We start from the raw sequence: 27,021 nt of genomic DNA, 5'->3' as shown, positions 1-27,021 counted from the left end.
AGGGAATGTCTGATGAATCCTTCAAGTCTTTAGAGGAGAGGGTTTCTGCGAAGGTCCAGGTGCAGAAGTTCCATGCTTGTCATAGGATTCCCGAGCCACTTTTCTCTCCCTTTCCCTCTCTCAGGTGGGCAGAAAGACCTGTGCAGTGTCTGGCTACTCAACCAGTCATTCCCTGGCCTCAGAGCTGGTGGAATCCAACGATGGACATGAGGAAATCATTAAGGTAAGCTTAGTTCACCTCCACCTTTTCTCCCTTCATCTTTCTCCCTACTGCATGGGAGAGGGAGCAGCGGATTTTGCGAAAGGGAGTTTACGGTTTGATGAGAAGAACCAGACCTGTGATGCTAGTTCCTGACTATCTCCCGGAAAAATCTGAACAACAGGAGACCACAGTCTACCTGTACTGACTTTGGTGCGACCTGGCCCGAGGCTTGGGGGATGGGCGGGGTGGCCTCTCCAGGTGTCTGTCCACAGTGCATGTTTAGGTGCTGAGGTTATGGAGACAACTGGAAAATGTGTGAATGAAACTTAGTTTTTAAAATTAAAACAATTTTTGGGATTTCTTTTAAAAAAACAGCTTTTTGAAGTACAGTTTACATACCATACAATCAACTTAGTTAAAGTATACAGTTTAATGGGTTTTAATATATTCAGAGTTGAGCAACCAACACCACTATTAATACCAAGACATTTTTGGTCATTCCTTCTACCCCCGGCAATCACCTATCCACTTTCAGTCTGTATGGGTTTGCCTCTTCTAGACATTTCATGTAAATGGAATTGTACAATATGTGTCCTTTTGTGCCTGGCTTCTTTCATTTAACATGTTTTCAAGGTTCAGCCATGTTATGATATATGTCAATATTTATTTCTTTTAATGGCTGATAATATTCCCTTACATGACTATCTATATCGTATTTTGTTACCCATCCATTAATTGGTGGACATTTGAATACTGGTAGTTTCTACTTTCTATTTTGAATATTCATATACTAGTTGAATATTCATGTGAACATGTTTTCCGTTCTCTTGGTATATATCTAGAAGTGGAATTGCTAGGTCATATGGTGACTCTGCATTTGTTCTTTTGAGGAACTACCGGATTTTTCCCAAAGCACCTGCTTCATTGAACATTCACACCAGCCATGTATGAGGGTTCCAGTTTGCATCCTCACCAACACTTGTTATTATCCATCTTTTGATTACAGCCATCCTAAAGCCTGTGAGGCGGTATCTTGCTGTGGTTGTAACTTGCATTTCTCTAATGACATCTTTTCATATGCTCACTGCCCATTTGTATGTTTTTTTGAGAAATACTTTCTCAAATCCTATGCCTGTGTAAAAATTCAGTTGTTTCTAATTGTTGACGTGGAACAAAGATTACACAAAGAACTTATGTTCTTTTTAATATTCTGAATGCTAGACTCTTATCAGATACATGATTTGGAAATATATTAAAGTTTTTTTCTATTCTATGGTATTTTTTTTACATTTTCTCAATGATAGCCTTTGAAACAAAAGTTTTTAATTTGTTGAAATCTGATTTATGTGTGTGTGTGTGGGTATATATATATATATATATATATCACTTTTGGTGGTGGATCTAAGAAGGTTTTGGCTAAACCAAGGCCACAAAGATTTATTTCTTTGTTTTCTTCAAATAATTATAGTTTTAGCTCTTATAAATAGGTCTGTGACTCATGTTGGGTTCATTTTTGGATGGTCTGAAGAAGGGGTCCAACTTCATTCTTTTGCACATGGATCTCTCTTTTTACAAACATCATTTGTTGAAAAGACTGTTCTTTCCCATTTAATTGTCTAGTCACCCTTGTCAGAGTCAGTTCAGTGTATTTTTACTATACTATTATTATTTCTGGATTACATGTCTATTCCTATGCCAGTCCCACTCACTCTGATTTCTGTGGCTTTGTAATAATTTTATTCTTTTTCAAGATTGTTTTAGCTGTTCAGAGTCCTTTGCATTTCCATATGAATTTTGGATGTTTCTTAGTTACTGCAAGGAAGCCAGCTTAGATTTTGATAGGAACTGTGTAGAATCCGTAGCTGGATTGGGAGAATACTGCCGTCTTAACAATATTATTTTCCAATCCATGAAAATAAGATGTTAGTTAATTTTTTAAGATCTTTTATTTCTTTCAACACCGTTTTGTAATTTTCAGAATGCAAATCTAAACTTTGTTTATTAATTCACTAAGCCTTTTTTGTTGTTGTTGCTATTGTAAGTAGAATTGTTTTCTTAACTTCATTTTTGGATTGTTCATTGCTAGTTGTAGAAATACAACTAGAGTTAATTTTTGTATATTGATCTGGTATCCTGCAACCTTTCTGCATTTCTTTATTTGTTCTAGTAGGTTTTTAGTGAATTCCTTTGGGTATTCTTATGTACATAATCACAGCAGAGATCTAGGTGCCTTTAATTAATTTATTTTTCTTACTCAAAGTCATTGCATGGCCCTTAAAAAATAAAACTGCCCAGTAATTCTATCAATATAGTCAATGTTAAGAAACACTTTATTATATAGCCTCTCAGACTTTTTTCTATACATATGTATTTTTTAATATAATTGTATTATATACTTTATTCTATAATTTGCTTGAAACTATAGAATTGAATTTTACCAATTGAATTGTAGTTTATAATATCTGCATCTATCTGGCATTCTAATGGCTTCACAGTATTCTACTATAGGGATACCATAATTTATTTACGTAGTCCTCCACTGTTAGACATTTGTCTGTTTCTCTTTTTGCAGTCATAAATAATATTTTGCTGAACCTGTTATTAACTTAATAACATGTCCTTTTATAACACAAATAATAAAGAAACATTTTCTCAATTATAAAAGATTCAAGGATGATATACAGAGAAAAATGTGTAAATTCCCTTTACAATCCTCTTTCTGTGAATTTGTGTGTGTGTGTAAAAGTTTTGCCAGTTTAGCCAAATTTATTTCATTAGGATAAATTTTCAGAAGTGGATTTGATAGGTGGAAGAGTAAATATAGTTGTAAGTCTTCTCATCTGAATCACCAAGTTGCCACCCTCCTGTCAGCAGTGTGTGAGGCTGTCCGTGTGGGATGTTTTAACTGGAGTTTTCTCAACTGGAGAGTATTGTTTTCCTTTCTGCAGGTGTACTTGAAGGGGAGGTCTGGAGACAAGATGACCCATGAGAAGAGTATTAACCAGCTAAAGAGTGAGGTCCAGTACATCCAGGAGGTGGGTGCCCTTTCTCTCTGTGGAAATGACCTTTGTCATTTCTCTAACTCCCATTTTTTTGTCTCCCTTCTTTTGTGGGTTCTGATTTTCCCCCTTCTGCTCCCTGTATATCTCCAAAGTGCCACCATGCCCTATCATGTGTCAAATATCATTTCTGACCCACCCATTAACCCGCAAAGCTTATTAAATACTATGCGTCCAGCACTATTCCCCAGCCATTCTATCTGAAATTGCCAGCTTCGCTTTCCCAGCTTATTCTAACCCTCACCCTGTTGCCGTATAACATACTACATGTGTTACTTATTTGTCTTTTGTGTTGTGTGTCTCCCTAGCAAGAACCCTGGGGCAGGGGTTTTGCTTATTTTGTTGTTTGTGCAGGAGGGACTGGGGACCCTCCTTCCCCCAGCCAGTGCCTAGAGCAGCACCTGACTCCTAGGGGTACAGCTGGGGATGGACACGAAGGTGGGTGAGTTGATGTGCTCTCCTTCCCTATCCCAAAGCTGAAGCTCCTTGTCCTCCCCTCCCAGGCCAGGAACTGCCTGCGGAAGCTACGGGAGGATATAAGTAGTAAGCTTGACAGAGATCTAGGAGAGTCCCACCATCGACAGGAGATACAGGTAATAGGAACTGGTCCTTGGTTGGGTCCCCGCGGAGGAGGTGGGGTTGTGCCTGTCACCCCGTGGGTGCCTAGTCTAACAGCACTGCCAGGAAAGGAGAGAATCTAGGTGAAGCTGCCCCCTGCAGCCGTGTGAGAGGGCGAGCCAGCAGAGGGGCACTGGCGTGCACACACCTCAGCCCAGGCACAGGACGCCTGTTCCTAAAACACTGTCCAAAAATTGGGTTTATATAAGTAAAAGTATTGTTCAGTTATTGGCAGAACCTGTTATCTCTAAGGATCCTGTGATCTACCTTCTTGTAATACAAAGTCTTACAAAGCTGACAGTCACCAGGTCGATCTCACCCGGTCTGGGTAACACCTGGAGTGTGAATTGGAAGTCCCGGTCCCTGTCGGTTATTTATCTGTGTATGTTGTTGCTTCTGCACTGGGAGGGGAAGCTCCTTGAGGTTAGGGTTCACCCATCTCTGCATCCCCACACGCTGGGGCTGGGATGCGGAAAGTCATCAGTAAATGTTTATTCAACTGAACTAATTGGAGAAGACTTCTTGGGATAGACACTCCTGGAATCCTGCTTGTCAACTTTTCCAGAATTTGAGACAGAAATGTCCTCAGGAAAGTAGAACTGTCTCTTCCTGACTTGATCCTCATCCCCCATTAGATTCTGAGTTGTCTCTTCTTCACTTGCATGTGGTTTGAGTGGGGTGGTCTTTCCCTTCAGCCCCTGCCCTCATTATCCTGAGGGGAAGCATGACCCAGAACCTAGTGCCAGCCAAGTTCCTCTTTGGCTTGGGCGTGCACTGGCCGTGTGGCTGAGACCCCCTAATGCATTTTGCTTTGGCTGGAGGTGGGACTTCACTGCCTGAGCTCACATCTGGTTGGTATGAGGTACTTCGTCAGGTGACTGAAAAACCCATTGCTTGGAGAACGGCCCAAAGTCCAGGCCTCTCGTTTGCACAGCCAGAATTCATATGATGAATAATCAGGTTTTGGGTTGGAAAGAATCGCAGCAAGTGCTGCTTCCCCTTTTGATTTATGCTTTGTCGAACCTTGTCAGGATCCCTGTGGGGCACGGGAGCATCTTTGTTTGTGGCAGGCAGCTGCTTGTATTCCCTGAGCTGCAAGGAGTGGGCCTGCATACTTTCCAGTCTGTTGAGAGGTTTTAACCTGAAGTTTCCTTCATCCTCCCTACAAGGCTAGACTGTTCTTTCCGAAGGTGGCACACCTTTCTCCACGTCTCTCCTTTCCGTTTTCTCACACAGCGCTGGGAGCCTTTTTTCTCTCTCCCTTTTCCCTTTCCTCCTCTTCCTCCTCTCTGCCCTCCTCAATGTCCTTATCTGTCTGTCTATCTATCTATCTGTCTATCTATCTATCTATGATTTGAGATCTTAGAAGAATGTTTAGAAGTCTGTTGCTTGGGATTGTTTTAACTACCATTTTATTTATTATTTTTTTGGAAAGATGGTGCTAGAGAAGCCCAATGGTTTTAGTCCGAGTCCCACGACCCTGTACAGCAGCCCACCCGAGGTAGGTGACAAGGAAAACAGTGCTAACTGCTGGTTAGCCAGGAGGCAAGATACCCTCCTCCCTGACCCCCTTATATATTAGCTTTTTCTCTCTCACTACATGTAAGAGTAGCACTTACTTGCTGTAAAAATGGAAACAATGGAGAAACATATAAAACAGAACAACTTCTTCCTCAGTCCCACTCCTTGGAAGTGTCTACTGTTAACAGATTGAAATGTGTGGATCCTTCTAGAGCAGCGCTTCTCAGTCTTAACTGTCTGTTGGAATGACCTTGGGAGCTTTAAAGGACGTGATGTGTGTTTGCCATCCCTAGAGATTGTAATTTAATTGGCCTGAGATGTGACCCGGACATCAGGCCTTTTATATGCTCTTCAGGTTATTGTGATGTTTAGCTGAAGGTGAGTACCAGTGTTCTAGAACGGGGTCCCCAACCTCTAGGCTGAGGACTGGTACCGGTCCATGGCCTATTAGGACCCAGGCTGTGAGGGAAGCTTGTCTGAGCTCCGCCTTCTGCCCCCTCCCCACCAGTCTGTGGGAAAACCAGTGCCTGGTGCCAAAAACGTTGGGGACCACCATTCTAGCGTGTTTAAAAAACACAGATGACCATATTCAAATATCACATGTGTGTCATGTACATACATGTTTATAGGCACACGTGTGTTGTGCACATGTGCCATGTGTGAGTGTGTGTATATAATATATATGTACTTTTCACAAATACAGGGTCATGGTAAACAATAATTCCTTACTTGCAATATAACTTTCTTTTCATGTTAGTACAGGTGGATCTACCTCATGCTTTTGAATAACAGCAAAGTATTTTCCATGGCTGTTCTCACTAATATATTCAATACATGATTTAAATATGCCTAGTAAATGTGTTTTCAGTTTTCATGATGGACTTGTGCTGTTTCTGTGTTTTCTTTTTACCTGACATCCTATGTTTAGATCTGTTCACCTTGTTTTGTTAAAATCTACTTGGTTGTTTCTGACTCCTACATACAAAGTTTTCCAATTCCCTTTTCTAAACTTTTCTCTTCATGAAAATTTCCCATGTTGTCGAATCATCTTCCGAGAACTCCATTTGAACTAAACACGTAATAATTCTGCGCCAGGAGCTATTTAAATTGCTCTCACCTGTCGCGCAGCTTAGGCCCTGCTGTGGGCAGCTGAGCAGATACTACTTGCTGAGCCTGGGTTTGGAGTGTTGTGATTCTGCCACTCACTTCCCAGGTGCAGCTCGGATTTTTCTCTTCCTCTGAGTCACCATAGTTGGTAAATATGCTATTGGCAACAAGTTATAATGACACTTGGTATCTATTCAGCCTGTGTCTTCTCGCGAGGTCCAAGTCCTACCAGATATTGTCTTGTTTTTGAGGCAGCCTTGTAGGTAGGGCGTGGCGAGGAGTCTTCTGACTGATTCACAGGTAGAGAAATGAAGGCCCACGAGACCCAGTAATAATGCTGCAGCTGGGACCCGTCCGCCCTCCTCCCAACTGCGCTTTGCTTTGAAGGTGCTGCTGCTTCCCACAGTGCAAGCTGGGGAGCAGTTTTTCTGTCAAAGACTCACAGGAGCCGGCCCCTTGGGGTGTCTGGTACCTGTGCTGCAGAGATGGGGGCGAGACCCTACACGCCAGCTCAGCCCGAACCACCAGCCCACACTTGGGTGTGTCTGTGGGAGAGACTTACAGTAAAATCACTGAGGCACCTTTTCCTTCGAGGACTTAGATTCCGGGGCTTATAGGGTGCCTTTGCCCCAAACCTGCCCATCCATCGGTAACCCTTGGTCTCCCAGTCTGTGCTAGGCACAGAGAACAGTGAAAGCTGCACCTCTGGGACTTGCCCCCCGTGATGGGTGTGGTGCAGTCCTCGCCGCAGGAAACTGTAGTCCAGAGAGGAACCAGGTATCTGCTCCCAGGGAGCTTGTCTGATGGAGACAGGATGCACACGTGAGGGCGGCATAAACACAGCTGTCGGTCAGTTGACACACGTATAAAAATTACTGTGTCCTAAAATAATCAGTCGAGCGATAGGCAGCTAGTTGACTTTTTTAGAGTATGGAGAAAGAGTGTTTCATGAATGACTCAGAACTCCTCGGGGCCTTGGACTGACTCACCCCTTGCGTGATGTGAATTCTTTTGTGAGGGTGGTCTGGGCAAGATGGTGCGGACGAGCATGTGTTGGGGGAGCATCTTCTCGTACTGAGTCACAAGCATAGGGGCTTCCCCTTTCCTTCCTTGCTCTGGCCGTAGGTGGACATCTATGTAAGCGAAGATGTCGACAGCTTGAGGAAGACCGTGCGGGACTTGCTTGCCAAGCTGCAGGAGGCTGAGCGGCAGCACCAGTCAGAACGTGTGGGTTTTGAGGTGAGATTTGGGATTTGGGGAGAAGGTGCCCCAGGGGTTGGGCTGCTGGATACAAGCACCAGCAACTTTCTCGGTATGGACTTAATGTCTTTCTGGCCCAGGGCCATCAACTGGAAAGGTTAGCTTTGAGGCCTGGGGCACTTGCTGTCTGCTTCTCCCTCTCCTAGATACTTATTTACCATGTTTGCTGTCCAAGACTAGCCCCTAGTTTGAAGGGCAGCTCTTGGTTCTCCGCTCTGCTGAGGTTGAGCAGCGGTGCTGGTCTGGGGTCCGGGTCATTCAGAAACTCATTCACTAAGAGCCATGGCAAGAGTTACTGGGATCTTGGCACCATGTAGGCAAGGATAGCAGCTGTCAGGCTCCTCACTGCAACCCCAGCACCTGGCACGATACACGCACGAGGTGGGCTGCTCGTCTCCGTACACTGGATGCGTGGGCAAATCTTCGTGGTTGTAGAAAGAACCGTGCCCATGGAGTGAGAGGACTTTGGCTGTAGTCTTAGCCTTATTATACAAAGCTTTGTGATCTTGAATGAATATCTCAATTATTATTATCAAAGTAATACTAGGTTATTACAGAAGATTTTTCAAGTATGGGTCTATAAATAGAAAGTGAAAGCCCCCTGCTACTAAAAGTGTGTGAGGTCTTTCATACTTTCCAGAAAGTTCTATGAGTATAACCTGAAGAACTTTGGGCAAATACTGGATAGTTTCTTTAACTGCCCTATGTGAGATTAACCATCTGCTATCTGCTATTGTTCATCCACATGTAAGCTGTTTATGTCATTAGGTAATGACAGGATTACAGCTTGCCCAGGCACGCCGAGAGCTGGTGGAAAGAGGAAGGCCACCCAAACTCTTTTTCATGAGACTGGGGGATCTGAGGGGTGGACTGAGGGGGAGCTAGAAGGGACTGAGAACAACTGACTGCCTCTGGTCCAGCTGACGTGTCATTGGAGCAAGGAGGTAACCTCTCTCAGTATCAGTTTCAACTTTTGTAAAAAAAGTGGTCATGAAATATGCTTCCTGTGTGGATTGAGTTTGATAATAATATGTACATATTTATTACTGTAAAGGGTTTTTAGAAATGTAAGATACCCTGTACTTTTCTTAGTGATCAGTTTAACAAGCAGATTTTCCTCTCCCAAATAGTTTGGACTTAAGGCAATGCTGAGATTAGTTTGGTCTCAGAACAAAGCAGCTGTGCAGTAAAGCACTTTGCCGCATGTATTCAGATGCCACAATTTGAGTAACGTGCCTGGTGATGTGTTAGTTTGGTGACCAGCTGTTCGCTGCTTTCTTGGAGTAGAGCAGGAGGAAGGGGAGGGTGAGGCTGCAGTGCTGACCAGACTGTGCATTTTGCAGGGCACTGAGAGGCATTGTGAAGTCCTTGCTGGTTTCGGCCTCATGGAGAGGGCTGTGTTAGCCCTGGGTTTCAAAGCTTAAGCACAAGTGTCCTGAGTGAGATCCAGTGACTAGAAGGCCCCTGACCGCTTTAGCCACATACCCGCAGTTTCTTAGAAGGGGCTGCCCTTTAACCCTGTGGCACACAGCACCCACCAGCAAACAGGAGGTACTCCTTGGGCGGGTCCACTGTTGGGGTAGGTTGGCACACTCTCTTGTGCTGAAGAGGTTTCTAAGGCCGGGTTGGCTAGAGTTACAGGGACAGACTCAGCAGGAGAGCATGCTGGCTTTCTTTCTCCTTCTTGATCTGACAGTGGGGTGGGAGGGTCCTGGGACTGATAATGCAATGCCCTGAGCACGCACCAACCTGGACACAGTGTTTATGTACAGAAATGAGAAACTTTTAAAAAAGATTTTATTTATCTTTAGAGAGAGGGGAAGGGAGGGAGAAGGAGAAGAGAGAAACATCAATCCATTGCCCCTTGCACCTCCCCCAACCAGGGACCTGGCCCACAACTCAGGAATCGCATAGGCGACCTTTCCTGTTTGCAGGATGGCACCCGATTCACTCACTGAGCTGCATTGGTCAGAGTGAGCGGGAGAGGCCTTGATTTTAAGTTCCTGCCCATGGGGCGGGCCTGTTCCCGGCTCATGTGGGATATTCACTGTCTCTCCTAATGAATTAGACTCTGTGGTCTACTTTTCTGAACCGGGGGCTAGGAAGGGCAAGGTTCTCAATTAGCATGAAAACAACCTGCCATTAAGCCTGGTTTCTCGTTCTACTGGCTGCTGGCTGTCAGGAAGGATTAGCAGTGAGCCTGCTCTGGCCAGGGCCGGTGTGCAGCAGGGACACGTCCCATCACACGTCACCCTTTGCTTTCTCCTCCCTGATCTGACTTCAGGAGGAGCTGGAAGAACTGGCTGCCGGTGTTCCCTTTCCCAGGGCTGGTCATGCTTTCCGGAGGTTACCCGAGTTTTCTTAACTGATCGAGGAGTCAGTCTGGGGTAGCCGGGAAGCTATTGAAATGGATGGTGAAGTAACTGGGTTCTAGCTGCGTAACCTCGAAGAGGTCGTCCGGCCTCTAGGTGGGAAAGGAGAGGGTTGCCCTAGATGAACTTCAATTCCATTAGTGATTTTCCTGAGCAGCGATTACGTGACGGGTGCTGTGCTGAACTCTGGGAATGTAATGGTGCTCACGCGGGGGGGGGGGGGGACGACAGACCATGAGTGCCCGGGCAAAATCTGCTCTCTGCGAGGGGAGGGCAGTGTGTCCGCTGAGGGTGTCCCGCCCAGGCTCGGCGGCTCCCTGGAAGCAGGGGCGTCTAAGCCAAGACCTGAAGGATAGTTAGGGCTTGGCAAAGTGCATGTGGAAGGAAAGGAAGCAAGTTCCTACGTTACCTTTCATCCTCAAATTCTGCTTCTATCCTTTCCACATTGTCATCTTAGATAAAAAGCCAGATTCTTCCTGGTGCTCGGTACCTCTGGCCTTTGTGTGCAGGCTGCAGTGTGGCTTGAGGGGAAGGTGAGGAAGCGTTGGGGAACAGAAGGAGTGATGTGGAGATAGCCCCTCCTGGATTCTCTGACCCGAACACCACAGTGTTGGGTGACTTTGGGTGGCGTTAGAGGACCCATGGGGGTGTTGAAGAAGTCAACCACTGGAAAATGGTGCTTACTTTCCAAGTGTCACTCTAAAGTAGAGCTCAGCCAGTGTGTGTCAGTGAACCCCGGAAATGGAGTTAATGTGCTAGTCCCCCAAGTGGTCCTAGGACAGTGGGTGGGAGATGGCCGTGTGCTCATCAGGGTTGTCCCCCTCCTCCCATCACCGCACCTAGGTTCCTAGGTACATTTCTAAGGTTTTTATCCACATTCAGTCTTTTTGTCCCCTGTTTTATACATCCCCATCTTGTCTTAGGTCACACTCAGCCGGTATCAGAGAGAAGCAGAGCAGAGTCACTTGGCCCTTCAGAGAGCGGAGGACAGAGCAGAGCAGAAAGAGATGGAAGTCGGAGAGCTGCAGAGGCACCTGCTTGGGATGGAGACGGTACGGGGAGCCTTGCTCTTCAGAGCGCAGACTCCGGGCGGTGGGGAGCCTGGGGTCGACCGAGACACCTGCGGAGACTCTCCTTTCTGAGCAGCTCCAGAAAAAGACACTTCACAGCACACCTAGTATCTTTTAGCCTTTAAGGAAGGAAAGGCCTTCCTGTCATCTAGCTCCAGCCCATGCTAACTCGAGTTGAGCCCATTTCCATTTTAGCTGGATTCTTACACAGCTGCCCTTTATGGGCTTTTGAACTATTCTTAAGGAGCCACTCTGCCTGGTTTCTGAGGGATTGCAGCCACAGCTGGCAGGTGGGCCCGAGTGGTGCAGGGCCAGGCTCTCCGCCTGGGCAGCTGGGTGAGGCTGGGAAGTTTCTATGTGTGGAGGGTGGGAAGGGTTCTCTCTGACAGGGGAGGGCACCCCATCAAACCAGCTCGGCCTGCTGCTCTTTGGCAGCTGTCCCGGGCCCGGCAGGGGCTGAGCCCCAGCTCTAGTGGCCACCTCACCCTGAATACAGAACCTGTTGCCATCTCCTTATTCTGGATTTTCTTTCCTTTGGCTCCTCCAGGAGCATCAAGCCTTACTGGAGAAGGTCAGGGAAGGGGAGACGGTCCTGGAGGAACTTCGGAGCAAGAATGCTGACTGCCAAGCAGAACAAGAAAAGTAAAAGCCCTGTTTGCCATGCAGCTGGGGTGCAGGGAGGGCAGGGCGGGCCATGCCGCCTGCAGCTCTCGGGGTGGCCAGCCCCGGGGAAGAGGCTGGTGCTGTCGTCAGACCCTCCAGCTCTGAGTCAGTGTGTCTGCTCAGGGTGGGGCCCCGCCCAGGGAGATGCTGTTTGGGGAGCTGCCATCTCTGCGGAGTTCATTTTCCATGGAGTAATAACTTTGAGAAAAGGGTTTTTATTTTAAGAGCCAAGGTCAAGAGCTGGAAAAGCATCTGCCGTTGCAGCACAGGTTGTTCCCCTGGATGCGGGTGGAGGATTGTTACACGGTTTCCTCCCCTCAAAACAACAACTGACCGTAAACTGTTTGAAAGTAAAATCCAGTAACTTCCTCACCAGTTGTGCTGATGAAAAATACAGTGGCAGGTTTGCAAAGAGAGAACGATCTTCCTTTCATGTGAAGCAACTCGGACACTGAGAACCACCTGTCAGCCTATAGGGGGTTTCTGAGATCCTTTCCACTTCGAGGTTAGAAGGTTTCGCACATGCCCTCGGGTCAGAGGGCATCAGAGGCCCCAGACCAGTGAAAGACCAGAGCAACTATTGGGCCATTCTGGACCTTCAAGAGTTAGGAAGTTCTTTATGCCCTTGGCAACTGATAAATAAGATCTCAAATGGTAGACCAAATTTAACACCAGCATATTGGATCTGACCTTTATGGTATCAGTTGGACCTTTTCAAGTTCAACAGACATGACCTGAAAGGCCTTGTAAGGAATTTCAAAGATGAACAGACATGACATCATCCTTGCCTTCTTGGACCCCTCCGTCTGCCAGGAGCATTTTCTCTCCGTCGGGATAACCACGGTCCAGGCCTGCCTGGCATGGAGAGTGCAGACGTGGAGCCTCCTTTCTGACCGGACTTCACAGCAAGAATTGCGTTAAATTATACTCCCTGTTCCTTAAAAGTGGGTGCTCGTGGGCAAGTGACAGGGAGGAATGAACAGGAGAAGCAGAAAAGGCCAGACAAACCCAAAACCGAGGCTCGGGCATGGCAAGTGGTGGCTGTGCATCACCAGCGTCGATTTCCTAAATGAAAGGAGAGTGAGAGGTTACCGGGGAGCTGAGGGTGGAAGCACCTGAAGCTTAGGGAGGAGGTCGGGCTGCTGAGATTTCATTTGTAGCCCACCCCCTCACCTTCTAACGGCAGGCACGCGGCTGCTTCCTCCTCTGGTGAAACTGGAGAGTAATGGGTACCAGAATTCTTCAGAGGTCTTGAACTCCAGGACACTCTCCCCAGCCACCTGACCTTTGGGGATTTTGGCCCAGTTTGCTTAGGAGATGAAAAGGAGACAGCAGCGTCTAGGAATCAGGAGACTTAAAAACAGACTTGTGTGAAAAGGCTTTAAGGGTCCTCAGATCTGATCTCCCTCTTGATAAAAAAATCCTGCCACCAGCTTGATTGTGGCGGGCGTCACAGTCCCAGCTCCTGCTCCATTCTTCCAGGAGTGAGGAGCCCCCTACACACAAGGCAGACCACTTCTGACAACTTTCACACTGGCACGGTTCCTGCGTTTGCATAAGAACCGCTTCCCTGGGACACCTACCTACGGTTTCCAGTTCTGCCCCCTAAAGCTCTCCGGAATGACCACGTCTCACCTTTCTGAGACGCATTTTCCTCATTCGGGCCACAGGGTCTCTAGCGATGCCTCCGCTGTGGTGCTCTAATGTGTCTCCCCATCTTAGGGCAAAGCACTGGGGAGCTGGGCGGAGGGAATCACACTGCATGGAAGCCCTGAGCCCAGGCCTCTTCCTAGGACTGGGGAGACAAAGCATCTGTACCCCTTGCCTTAGTCTTCTGCTCTGTGTCCCCAGGGCCGCTAACCTGGAAAAGGATGTGGCCGCATTGCGGGAGAAGATCCACCACTTGGATGACATGCTGAAGAGCCAGCAGCGGAAAGTCAGGCAAATGATAGAGCAGGTGAGCAGGGTCGGATCTCCCCTGCCATGGGTTGCCCCCGCTGGAAGTCACTGTGTTGAGTTGGCCCTGTTTCCCTGTCCAGTCTATGCTTCTATTTATTCTCCTAGGGAGCTTGGCTTGTATTCTTATACTACGTCCCAATAAACTCACTTACCTGTGTGTGGATTGTCAACCCTGTACCTCATAGCAGATTTTCGGCTTTCTCCCACCTGTGCTCAAGGGCAGCATACTCAGGATATGCCGGCTTGGAGACTAGTTTTGAGACTTGAAGACCCCTAAGTGGCGGGGCATGTTTGCTGCATGTCAGCCGGGTTCTTCTGGTTTGTTCACTACTGTTTCCCATTGTCCAGAACAGAGTCTATCATATAGTAAGCGCTCAATAACTACTTCCTAAATGAATAAAAAAGTTGTATTTCCCAAAGTCAAATGAAATGGAATCATCTATTATTTGGGGTTATCAGGGTGGTGTTTCCCTCTTACCTCTTACCCTCACACCGGGGATAATCCAGAGTTTAATATTGACTGAAATGAGGCTTTTACAGAAAAGCTACGCAAGGCATGTGAGTGGTGCAAACTTGGCCTTTAGTCTCTGCTGGCTTCCTGGCATCGGGGTGAAGTTGGATGAGTGTGAATGAGTCGTTGCAAAAATGAGCTCAGGTGTCTCCCGTATCTTTGCAGCTCCAGAATTCGAAGGCTGTGATCCAGTCAAAGGACAGCACCATCCAGGAGCTCAAGGAGAAAATAGCCTACCTGGAAGCAGAGGTGCGTGCGCTGGGTAGCCTGGGGAGGGAGCAGGGTCCCAAAGAGAAGACGGGGCATGAGGCAGGGAGAGGTTCCGGTGGGCAGGGGCCTCAACTTGTCTAACTGCTGCTCAGAAGTGAGCATCTGGGATGGCTGGTAGATCTTCAGTTCAGCTGAGTGAACATCGTCTGAGAACCTCGGGGGGTTCTAACAGTGGTAAGACCTGCCCCCAACTCTGAAGAGCTATGTCATCATGGTATACGCCCCGTGCCCTGCAACTGTGGAGGCGAGTCCTTAATTCTGCCTGTGGGCTCAGCAGAGGAGCCGACCACAGAGCTGGACTTTGAAGGAGAAGACATTTCATAGAGGTGGAGTCTCACAGCCAAGTCAGTGGGCTCAGTTAGCTAATGAGTTGTTCCTCGGCTGATTTCCACCTTAAACCTCAGAGTCCTTCCTGTCCATTAACTACCTAAAGATTGCTTTGTAGCCACATGCGAAATTTCCTTGTGGCTAGGGAGATAAAAAAGAAGTGGGAGACAGGGCTGTTGATCTTCAGGGAGTTGTTAGTCTAGAGTTGGAGATAAAATACATGAAAAAAAATTACCTAAGAATACTTCATGGAATAGCATATTAACAAGGGCACATAAATAACTCAGCTAACTCCAGGAAATTAGATATACAGGGACTGAGCGGTGTCGCACAAAGCTGTTGAGAGAACACTTCTCAGGGAGGGGCACGAGATCAATCTGGACTGGGGCAGACGAGGGGCGAGGGTGTCCTGGCAGAGGCACCATGGTTGGGGCAGGGTGACAGCAGTGCAGGCACAGAGGTGGAGAGAGCGGATGAGCAGTTAAACGTGACAAAGGAAAGCCAGAAGGCCAGTTGTAACCCCAGAACTCGTGGTGCAGAATTTAGAGATGCACGACCGGCTGGAGCACCTGATAGAGAAACAAGTCAGTCACGCCAACTTCAGCACCCAGACCTGGACCAAGACGGAGACCCTGGGCAGGTAAGCGGGTGTGTGTGCGGCGGGGCCAAGGGAGCAGGCGAAGGAAGGAGCTGCGGCGAACCTGTAGTGCTGATGCCAAGGCCACGGCTCTTTTACATCCAAGTTTATCTCAGCCTCTGACCTCTCTGACCCACTCTCTGCCCAAAGCATTCTCTCACCAGGTTAGGCCAGAGCAGGCTACCACTTCCCCAGGAGGCCCACCAACAGCTAACAGAGGTGTATGAACCCTCTGAAATTGTGTCCAAAAATCATGCATGTGTAGTATGCGCATATTTCCAGGAAGAGGCCTTTTTTTGCCTCGAGAAATTCACAAAAAGGTTCAAGACTTTGAAAAAACAAGAATCACAGCCACACCCACTTCACAGTTGTTTGCTCCCTCTGTTCTCATCACCCCTGCCACCAGACTAGTCCCACCCCCAAGCCTCCCCTTGGATGTCACTGACAGTGACAGTTTCAGAGCATTTGGAACCCAAGAGCTCAGGCAGCCCTGAAGTGAACAGTTCCAGAGACGGATGCGGAGGGGTGGCCCTGTGAAGGGTGGGCAACAGCACAGGACTCACGTTTCCAAATTTCTTTTCAGCGTTCGGATAGCCAAGCCTCCCAGCCCCAAGCCCATGCCTCTTATCCGGGTAGTGGAAACATGAGCTGAGGAGATGGATGCTGCTGTTGCTGGGGAAGCTCGTCACCCCTGTAGGCTGTTAGCACTGACTTTGACCTCCTGACCGGGTCCCCGGCTGCCCTTGGGACATGGGGTTTGTGTGCCCTGGTTCCAAACTCCTGTCCTCGGCCTGCTGGGTGGATGGAGGATGAGCGCCTCCTCTGGACACTGCAGCCCTCGGCGGACAGTATCCTGCTGGCAGGAGCCAGGGCCCCACCCTTATCCTTGTAGTTACTGGTTTTATCTTAGCAGAGCCTCCCTTCATTGTAGCCAGGAGTTCAGCTGCCCTAGGCCCTCATCCAATCAGAAGTGAAGAGATGACAAGATTGGCCTGAGCCCTGGAAGATGGAGACGCAGATGTCCACAGTGACTGGGGAGTGTCCTGGGGGAACAAAGTTCCTTCCAAAAACACAACTCGATTCTTAGCAACAAACTGTTTTCCTGCTGGCTCCACCCTCTGCTCATGCTGACCTGGGTCTTTTTCAGAAAGAGAGACAGCAGGTTCCCTCAGCCCTGACGGGCCAGTCCCTGTTTTGGGGGAAGGAGAACATGCACTCCGGGAGTAGCTTGGAGCAGAAGATTGTGCAGGGCCACAGTTAGTGTGACTTCTCCGCTGTGACGACTCCCAGCATCTCTTAGGGGTTCCCCTAAGGTGCAGCACAAGGTGCACCTTAGTCATCTTGACCGACTCAAAGCCTAAAAACTATTTTCACTGGGTTACATCAATGTCAGCGAAACTCTCGTTGTATTTATTTTGCTAAGTTATTGGCGTTTTTGCTTCTATCTCACAACTGATTCAGTACCAGAGTTCTGTACCCTCCTCTTGCAGTGTTTGGATTTCCTCGGCACTGGGAGGAGAGTGTTCCCACAGGACTTCATTTCAGAGCAACACTGTTATAAACCTCTCTCTTTCTTTCCTCTGCTTCTTTCCCCTCCTCCTCCACACCTGATCGGCACCTCAGGAACGCAAGTATATTTGCCCTGACACATTGTATGTTTGGGGGAAGAGGGCGGTCAGGATTCTTGGGGAGAATTGAATTCTCCTACCCCCTCTGCACCCCTTGCTTCCTTGTGGGTCTGTTGTCCTGGCTCCAGCTGACCCTGTTACTCATAGTGTGCCCCTGAGGGCTCTTCCTGCAGCCTCAAGAGAGAGAAAAGCATCAGAATGTGGTGCTATAGGACCCAGAAGTCTTTAGGTTCTATTGTGCTCCAGACCGGAAGCCTTAAGTCTGGGTGTTTGCGCATCATGTTCTGGCTCTGTCTGTGTGATGGTCTTCTGATTTCTTCGTGCAGCTCCTGAACCAGGGTTCAGACAGTTGATCTCCACGGACCTTTCCAGTTCTGCTATTGTTTCTTGTACTATATTCTTTGGTAAATTTAATAAATTTGTTAATGTTTCTCTTTGAGCTCGTGGCCTGGTTTCTTTTCACTTTTCAGGAAGGATGAAAGAACATAATTTTAGTGCCCCGTGAGGATGGGCATCTTGTTCACTGCTGGGAAGTGGGGTCTGGAATCCCATCACTGTGAGGTGAGGACCCTGTGGCTCTCAGAAAAGTGAGAATGTCCCTGTTAAGCAGCTCAGTGTCGTGGCCCGAGTCCTGGTTGAAGGAGGTAGCCCCTAACTGTAGCTTTGACCTCATCTGGTGTGGTGGCCTCATGGAGTCCCTGAGCCTGGCCAGTGTGTGTTCTCAGTGGGAGAAGAACTGGTCTGGAGCAGAGACCCTGTGATGAGAGGTTTACTAATCAGCACCAGAGGTGGCTCAGCAACTCCATGTCCTCTGCAGAAGTGAGAAGCCCTCTGGAAATGCTGACTACAGCTCTCTAAGGGTTTAGTTTTGGGCTATCTCTGGACATCATTCACGTAGTCCAGTGATCTTTTTCTTTCTGCCAAGTGTGTTTACTGCAGCGCCTAATGGGGACACAGCTGAATTTACATGAATCCTCTCTGAACCACAGAAACTAGAAGTGCAACGCCCTTCATCCCCCTTTCTCTTTCAATCAAAACAATGTAAAGTTTTCTTACAACTTTTCCTTTCTACTCCCCAGGTAATTCACACCCAAGTTTCAGAATGCATTAGAAACTGGATCCACACCTGGGCTTGTCTTCTGACAGTCCCGGGTTCTCTTTCTCTGGCCGTCGTGCTTGTGTGGGTATATCTGGAGTGTGCTTGTTTTCAGAATGTGACGAGGGTGGAAGCAGGGTGGGGTTGCCTGAGGTGCCGAGAAGACTTGCCAGGCTGGAGGAAGACAGGAGTGAGTGTGCTGCCCTGCAGGAAAGGGAGGCTCTGGACCTGGGCCTTGATAGGATAAGCAGAGATTTTAGCTGGAGATAATTAAATGTTCTGGTGGCTAGAACAAGGGCACCAAGAGCTTCCTTGGACCAAAAAGTGCCTCTGGTGTTTATTTCCCAGAGTTTAATTGTTTCACCCCCAAAAGGAGCAGGGGCTTGCCAGAGGCTAAGGAGGGTCTCTGGAAGGAGAACGTCGTCGTGGGAAAGGACTTTTCAATCAGAGGAAGATGATGGGGACCAGAGCAGAATGGGAGGAGGCACAGGGCCCAGGAGAGGGTGTGGTAAGTAAGCTGCTCCTGACTCCAGTGGCCTATTTACTGCCTGTGTTATGTCACTTGTAAGCCAACTCCTCTGTGCCTCTTGCATGTTTTGGGGAGGGGAGATGGAGTCTGACTCGCTGGGACCTTGGCCACGAAGGCCAGTGTCTTTGAGCTGGGTGTCAAGAGCTGCCCAGACACGCGGCCCTCAGCAGCCTCCTGTGAACCAGGGACATCAGCCCCAGGAAAAACAGCAGGGACACTCCTCCCCTCCCAAACAACTACCCTTGTCCTCCTACCTCTTCTCTTGTCCCTTCCCCTGGCAGAAAAATCCTGCCAGGGACATGGTATTTCAACCAAATGGTTCACAGGGACATTTAAAAACTAAGTTTCTAAAACCATAGTTGATTTGCTCATGTTCATCTCGGTTTAAAAGGACCTTTCATCATGAGCCATTCCAAGGTTTACTCTGGAAAGATGCTCTGACATGACATTTGACCGAGGAGGTCACATCCCCTGGGAAAGAAGAGTGGCCTTCCCTCTTTAATCAACTCTCCGGTTGTGCTGCTGTTTTGGGGGGGCCTCTGACAATCCCCTGAGCTCCCGAGCTCCTCAGAGCCAAGTGTGGTGGAGCTTGGGCCTGAGCTTGTCCAGGCGCTGACCCAACAGCAGATTTTAGCCCAGGGCCCTTGGCCTCTTTTCCACACTTTAATTTAGGACTCTAGCTTTACCTGGAGAAATCGTTTCCTATCTTCCTGTTCCAGCTGAAAGTTGGAGACCTAAATATTTTGTACGCCCCCGCCCTGCCCCTCTGCTGCCACCCTCCCCCAAGGAAAATTCTTAGCCGGGCTGAGGACAAAGGAGATGTTTTTCAAAGGTGAGCGGTTTCTAGCTCTGTGTGCCTGTGGGGTTGGCAGGGAGGCCTACTTTCGTCTCTAGGACGTGTGTGGCTTTTCTGCTGGAATCTTCCCCTCAATCCTCGTGGCACGTGGGACTGAGGGTAGATGGTGGCGGGGTAATTAATTTCCTGACAGGGTGTTGGTCACCAAGTCTTAGACCACATGGCCTCAGACAGCTGGGGGTGGGGACGAGAGTCATTTATCCTCATGACTTTATCAGTTCAGTGCCGATTACACACCTAGGCCTTTTCTCCTCTCACTTGTGTGTGTCTGCAGGAGGTTGGGGCCCCTTCCATCTGCTTTGTATCTATTGGTGTGTTTGTGTGTTAACTGGCCAGCTGTGTAAAACATATTGTGGGGGAAATTTTGGAAAACACTGGTATTTAGAAAAACCTGGTTTCCTACCTGTGTGTCTCCTGTACTTATGACTCACATAGAACACTTCTGGCACATCTGGTCACCAAATGTTTCAGGGCCCCCCCTCCACATCACACCATTCTCTGTGACACCAGCTGGGTGTCTTACAATTGACCTCAGTTCTCACACTGCCTACCTGGAGACTGTGTCAATCCCAGAGGTTGAGGGCTTGGTCCCACAAGACTGCCACCCCCCTTCAGGTGCCAGTTGGGAGTAGAAGATCACCGACTTACCAGCAACTTCTGGCTGACTTGGCTACAAACCAGAGGTTCCCATGACCCTCCCTTCCCCTGACTTTGATTAATTTGCTCATACAACTCAGGGAAACACAGTTACCAGTTCATAAAGGCTATGTTAAAGGATATGGGTGAACATCCAGATGAAGAGATAAACAAGGTACGGTCTGGGAGTATCCTGAATGCAGTAGCTTCTGTCCCTGTGGAGTTGGGGTGTGTCACCTCCCCCACGTGGTTCCTCGGCTCAGAAGCTGCCTGAACCTCATACTATTGATTGGGATTTCAGAGAGGCTTCCTCGTGTAGGTGCGATCGATTAGAAACTCAATTTCTAGCACCTCTCCCCTCTCTGGAGGATGGGGCCAGGTAGGGCTAGACATTTCAAGGTTCTGCTTGTGGCTTGGTCTTTTGGGTGACCAGCCCCCATCCAGGACCCTGCCCAGAGTCTGCTCATTAGAACAAAAGATGCTCCAAGTGTTCTTGTCACTTAGGAAATGACAAGTGCTTTAGGAGCTCCATGCTAGGAACCAGGGGCAGAGACCAAAATATACAAGGGGGAATTAAAAAAAAACAACCCGGAATTTATTTATGAAAACATGTCTATTCTTTCAGGTTTAAATTTCAGTCACCTTCAAAGTAACTCTCCATTTGATGCAATACACCTATTGAGACTTTTCCACTAATCAAAAGTTTTTGAGCTTGCTGATTTTGATGCCTTTTAGTGAGTCTGCCATTTTTTGTTTCACCTCTTCCACATTGGCAAACTGTTTCCCTTTGAGGACTTCTTTCATCAGGGGAAACAAAAAAAAGTAAGTTGCTCAGGGTGAGATCAGGTGAACAGGGAAGGTGAGGCACAGGAGTCATGCTGTTTTTTGGTCAGAACTGCTGAACACTCGTGAGGTGTGGGCAGGTGTGCTGGTAAATTGCCCACAACAAAATGGGCAAACGTGTTGAAAGAGTCTTCAGAAAAATTCATTGAAACCCAAAGCAGCCTCTCCCAACACCAGCTGGTGCACTGATATAGATGGGTTTCTAGAACATTCATGACCCCTGTGCTACAAGGGGCCCACCCTGTAGAAGATAATTCTGGTTATTTTTTGGGTCCCCCACGTGTGTGTGTGTGTGTGTGTGTGTGTGTGTGTGTGTGTGTGTGTGTGTGTGTGTTGTTAGGGCTGGAATTAGATAAAAGTAGCCAAGAGGAACCCGAGGCAGGCTCCAGACTGTCTCAGCAAGGAAGATAGAAAGTACAGAAAGTACAAAGAATGCTGAACAAGATAAACCGCCTTGTGCATGACCTTGTCTTTGCAGAAAAAGTATCCATTGTTGCAAGCAGAGAACATAGCCATGTGTGTTCCCTTGAGATAGCCAATTGCTAACAGCTACGTCTGCTTCTCTATTTGCTTGCTTGCTCACCCCAATAAAAACCCCAGGCTGTAAGCGCCAGGCGCGACTCTCATCTGCAGCCTCTTGGCACTGTGTCTCTGGACACCCCGAGAGTTCGCCCCTGCGCAGGTAAAGCTTTGGCCAAGAAAGTTCCATCTTAAACTCCTGAAAGCTTTCAACCATTTGTTGCTCGCGTTGGTGGATGCCACATGTGTGTATGTGTATTTATTTCGTGATCTCAAAACTGATCTATATCACAGACCTCTCTCCTAGGCCATATGGTCATCTCAGGAGAACCCGATTGACTGACTCCTGAACTAGCTCCCCTGTTGGATCTCTCTCACTTCCTCTTAGTGGACAGAAATCACTCACTCCAGTGATTCAGGCTAGAAATTTTGAAGTCACCTTTGACTCTTCTTGCCATTCCTTTATCCCTTATATCCCGTTTGTCAGCGTGTCCCAGAGTTTCCTCTTTTGAAATCTCTGCCAGACTTTCCCCTTTCCGGGTTCACAGACTCACTTTAGCCAGCCTTTAAACCTGGATTACCGAGGAAGCCAGTTCTCACCGGTCCGCCCCCTCGTCTAACCGGCCCCAAATCTGCCCTCCTCACCACTGCCGTTTGAATCCTCCCCAGCTACAGCCTTCATCCTATCAGCAGGTTGTTCAGCCAGGACCGAAGGAGGCTGATGGGAAGCACAACGGCAGTCTCTAAAGAGACAGACGAACACTTGCCGGGAGGAAGGAGCAGCAGTTTTCACTTGTGCGGCCCCAGAGGGAGCCACTCAGACCTGTGGGTGGAGCTTGTAGGGAGACTGCTCAAAAGCAAAAGAATACCATCCATAAAATCCCAATTAGAAAACAGCCTAAAATATAAGATACCTAGCAATAAGCTTTATTTGAAGGTAAATGATCTACATGAAGAAAGTGACCCTATCTTGTTGAGAAATATGAAGAAAAACTTCCCCGGATGGCAAAGTTAAAATTGTAAATTAAAAATTCCTCCTTAATTTATTTTTAGGCTTTGTGTAATTACAATAAAAATCCCAATAGACTCCTCTTAAAATTAGATATAATCATTTTTAAATTCGTCTGGAAAAATAAATAGGAGAGATGGGAAAGTTTTTTGAAGGCAGCTTAATTGGGAGGAGTATTAATTAGCCTTGATAGAAGTAAAACATAAAACTTATACATCAGCTTAACACACTGGCTAGGCAAAACAGACCCAATTTCATATAAGTATTTTTAAAGGACAAGGGGAGCATGCGACCAATGGGTTAAAATGTTAAACCCCAAACCCTCAAACCTCAAACCATACTCCTAAAATAAATTCTGGTAAATTACATATTACATCTTAACTGTAGAGAAACTAGAAAATACAATTGAATATCAACTCTGAGAGAAGATCTATTCAGAATTTTAGTATTGAAGGTCATGAAGGTATTTGTCAATTATACCTCAGTAAAAAAAAAATAAACCAGTGTGGCTTGGTTGGACATTATCTGGCGAAACAAAAGGTCGCTGGTTCAGTTCCTGGTCAAGGCACATACCAGGTTCGAGGTTCAGTCCCCCATTCAGGCACTTGCATTGATGTGTCTCTCTCACATCGATGTTTCTCTCCCTGTCTTTCTGCCTTTCCTCCCCTCTCTAAAAATAAATAAATACATTTTAGAGAAATAAAAATAAGGGTCATGAAGAATAATATTTTAGGCCCTGACTGGTGTAGCTCAGTGGATTGCGTGCGGGCCTGTGAACCAAAGGATCGTGGTTCAATTCCCAGTCAGGGCACATGCCTGGGTTGCAGGCCAGTTCCCAACATGGGATGCATGAGAGGCAACCATACATTGATATTTCTCTCCCTCTCTCCTTCCCTTCCCCTCTAAAGATAAATAAATAAAATCTTTAAAAAAAGAATATTTTAGTTCATAAAAATGTAAAACTTCTGGATTAAAAAAAATAAAGCCAGAAGAATCAGTGGCAAATATGAGGAAGAGGGAATATTTTTATTGGAAAACTCAAACAAATTGATAAAGATACTAAATTCCTTCTAGATCACTGTCAAGATAAACATTCATATTCTTTTTTTCTGCCCATACTTATTAAGCGCCTACTCTGCAGGTGCATATTTATTAAGTGCCTACTCTGTGCAGGCTGTTGTGCCCTGGACTGAGGAGTCAGGTCGTGTTAGGACTGAGTAAGACAAGTGCGGTCCTGCCTTCCGGGCCTTTGAGTTCGGTCAGGTAAAGTAGATTGCAAGCCATGTGACCCAGCAATTCCATGTCTGGGTATTTATCCAAAGAAAATGAAAACGCTAATTTGAAAAAATATATGCAGCCCTATGATTGCTGCAGCATTATTTACAATAGCCAAGCTATGGAAGCAACCTAGGTGTCCATCAACCATGACTGGATAAAGAAGATGCAGTACCTATACACAGTGGAATGTTATTCAGCAATAAAAAAGTGAAATCTTGCCATTGGCAACAACACGGGTGGACGTAGAACATATTAGCCTAAGTGAAATAAGTCAGAGACAAATACCGTATGATTTTACTTATATGTGGAATCTAAAAAACACAAAACAGAAACAGACTCCTAGACACAGAGAACACACTGATGTTTGCCAGTAGGGAAGAGATGAGGGGATGGGTGAAAAGGTAAAGGCACCCTGGCTGGTGTAGCTCAGTGGATTGAGTGCAGGTCTGCGAACCAAAGGGTCGCCTGTTGGATTCCCAGTCAGGGCACATGCCTGGTTGTGGGCCCAGTAGGGACACAGGAGAGGCAACCACGCATTGATGTTCCTCTCCCTCTCTTTCTCCCTCCTTTCCAGTCTCTCTAAAAATAAATAAATAAAATCCTTTAAAACAAGGGCGAAGGGGATTAAGAGGTACAAACATAGTCAATAGCGTAATAACTTTGTATGGTGACAGATAGTCGCTAAACTTACCGTGGGATCACTTCGCAGGGTTTATAAATGTGGAATCACTGTGTTGTACACCTGCAACTAGTAAAATATTGTATGTCAGCTATACTTTAACAAAACAAAATATATTTAATTTTCAAATATAATACGAACTGCTGAAATAAGAAGCCAATGACTGTATTTATATAAATCAATAACATATTTTAGAAAAAGAAAGACAGGCACCTAACTGGTAACCACGTTAGTGAGGCTGGATGTGTTTTTCTGTTTGCCTTTTGTTTTTTTTATTCTTCATTTTCCAGATTCTCTCCAGTGTTCACTCTCCTCTTTCCTGCAGGGCTGTGTTCCCACACTGTTCATGCTGGGATCACTTCTGTATTTGTGTGTTTGCTGCTCCATCCTTCACCTGAAATGCCTTTCTTTTTTGACCTATTCATCCATTAAATATTCATTGATAATTGATACAAGAGTATTGCACTGCACATAGAAGACAATGTTCATGAAAACAGTTTGTAAAGGGCTTCACAGATGTTAGTAGTTATTGTTAGGAAGAAACAAGGAAGGGGGGAGGAGGAAAGAAAAAACCCTATTATTTGCACAATATTGTGCCAGGTGCTAGAGGAGGTCAGGATGGAAAACTGCAGAACGGCACTTGCTGGTGTGTCTCAGCTGGTTGGAGCATCATTCTGTACACCAAAAGGCGGAGGTTTCGGGTTCAATCCCAGGTCGGAGCGCTTATGGAGGCAACCAATTGATGTTTCTTTCTCACATCGATGTTTCTCTCTCTCCCTTCCTCTCTCTCTAAAATCAATAATCATATTTTTTAATTTAAAGAAAAATATAGAACAGTGTTGCAGCCCTCTAGCAGCTTGCAATCTTGTCAGGTGGGTGGGAGGAAAACACCACCAGGTAGCACAGGTGAATGGCAATGTAACATGCAAAGTGCTAAGAGGAACGAGGCAAACAGTGCTGTCAGAGGAAGTCGGAGGAAAGTGGGGAGGACCTGGAGCTCCAATTAGGCCCTGAAGGCTTTGGGCAGGTTGGCCTAAGGAGGTGGAGGAAACAGCGGTATGTGTGGAGGGCAGTGAGCCCCGCTGAAGGATCCTGCTGGGAAGCGGTGGGAAGTTACGGGGAGGGGGAAACGAATGAGGTGGGCCTTGCCAGGGGAGTCTGGACTCTAATCTTGAGAGCAGCAGGTCACCAACGGAGTGTTTTGAAACTAGTGTGTAAGTTCCAGGGAGCAGGGACCTTCCTTGCCTGTTCATTCAACACTGAATCCTTAGTACCCAGAAGAATGGTGCCTGGCACACAGTAAATGCTCAAAATATTAGTTGAAAGGAGAAAGTGATGAATCTTAGGAGTGACATGATAAACTAAGAAGGCTAATCCAAAGAGGAGGATAGCGTGTACTGAGAAGAACAAAGGCTGCGAGCAAAGAGACAAGTTAATAGGCTGTTAGGATGCCTCGAGGTGAGAAGTAATGAGGGACTGAGGTGGGGAAATGGCCACTGCACTGGGAAGTGAGGGGCTGGTGTGAGAGTCGTTTGGAAAGAACTGATAGGCCTTTGTGACTGACCAATTGGATGTGGGAGATGGAGAGAAAAGAATAAAAAATAACATCAAAGGAAGTTATTCATGCTTCAAGACTTAGCTTGAACTCCTCTTCCAGGAAGGCTTCCCAGAATTCTCAAGCCTATGGTGTGTGTTTCCTTTCTGAATTCACTTACCACGAATAATCTGTTTCACCCTGTTTATAGGATGTAATAATTATAACATAATCTAGGCACTGCGTATTTTTCTCCCTGACTAGATTGCAAGCATTTAAAGGTCAGGGTGCCTGGCGCTAGTACTGCCACAAAGAGCATACTTAGTAAGCCCTCATTGTTTTATTTTATTTTATTTTTTTTAAAGATTTATTTATTTTTTTTTTTTTTTTTTTTTTTTTTTTTATCTTTAGGGGGAAGGAGAGAGGGAGAGAAACATCATTGTTCCTCTCCCCAGAAACTGCCTGGGGACTTGCCCTCTTGTTTTGAAGAAACCTGTATTCTTCTTTGCTGAAGAGGGTACTTCTCTCTGTTTTTGATATTTTTAATTGTCTAATCTACTTGGTTTGTTCCAGAAAGTGAGGAAGAGGCAGATCCTCAGTGCTAACATCCTCCCCATGTAAGAGTCAAATGCCAACTATTAACATTGCCACCAGCAATGAAGAATTTCGTTCGACTATTTATTCATTCCTGTATTTAGTGAGCCAGTCAGCAACAGGGAGGTAGCATTAAGCTTACAGAGTCAGCATGGGCTTGGATCTTGCTTGTAATCTTAGATCTGCCATTTACCACCCTTGTTGGTTTGGAAAAGTTATTTAATCTCTCTCCTGTTCAATGCGC

At 46.8% G+C, this 27,021-nt stretch overlaps 1 protein-coding gene across 4 annotated transcripts in view; it reads left to right on the top strand.

Annotated features, from left to right (window-relative positions):
- The window catches only part of TUFT1 (tuftelin 1), a 35,018-nt gene extending 17,375 nt beyond the window's left edge, over positions 1 to 17,643 (top strand). Inside the window, exons 2-12 of one of the 4 annotated variants that reach the window (XM_037143662.2) lie at positions 125 to 223; positions 3,151 to 3,237; positions 3,765 to 3,854; positions 5,315 to 5,380; positions 7,633 to 7,746; positions 11,063 to 11,191; positions 11,757 to 11,851; positions 13,724 to 13,829; positions 14,508 to 14,591; positions 15,479 to 15,579; positions 16,160 to 17,643. In XM_037143662.2, coding sequence (XP_036999557.2) covers positions 125 to 223; positions 3,151 to 3,237; positions 3,765 to 3,854; positions 5,315 to 5,380; positions 7,633 to 7,746; positions 11,063 to 11,191; positions 11,757 to 11,851; positions 13,724 to 13,829; positions 14,508 to 14,591; positions 15,479 to 15,579; positions 16,160 to 16,223 — 1,035 coding nt within the window. In that variant the 3' untranslated portion in view covers positions 16,224 to 17,643. The remainder of the gene's footprint in view (positions 1 to 124; positions 224 to 3,150; positions 3,238 to 3,764; positions 3,855 to 5,314; positions 5,381 to 7,632; positions 7,747 to 11,062; positions 11,192 to 11,756; positions 11,852 to 13,723; positions 13,830 to 14,507; positions 14,592 to 15,478; positions 15,580 to 16,159) is intronic. The other 3 variants (XM_037143664.2, XM_037143663.2, XM_053670701.1) reach the window with 3 other exon arrangements.
- Positions 17,644 to 27,021: the final 9,378 nt, after the last annotated feature.

Source organism: Artibeus jamaicensis, unplaced genomic scaffold (assembly GCF_021234435.1).
Source record: "Artibeus jamaicensis isolate MK-2021 breed Jamaican fruit bat unplaced genomic scaffold, CSHL_Jam_final contig_1715, whole genome shotgun sequence".
Lineage (NCBI taxonomy): Eukaryota > Metazoa > Chordata > Mammalia > Chiroptera > Phyllostomidae > Artibeus > Artibeus jamaicensis.
Note: the sequence above shows the minus strand (reverse complement) of the source record. Positions and strands in the feature narration are given on the sequence as shown.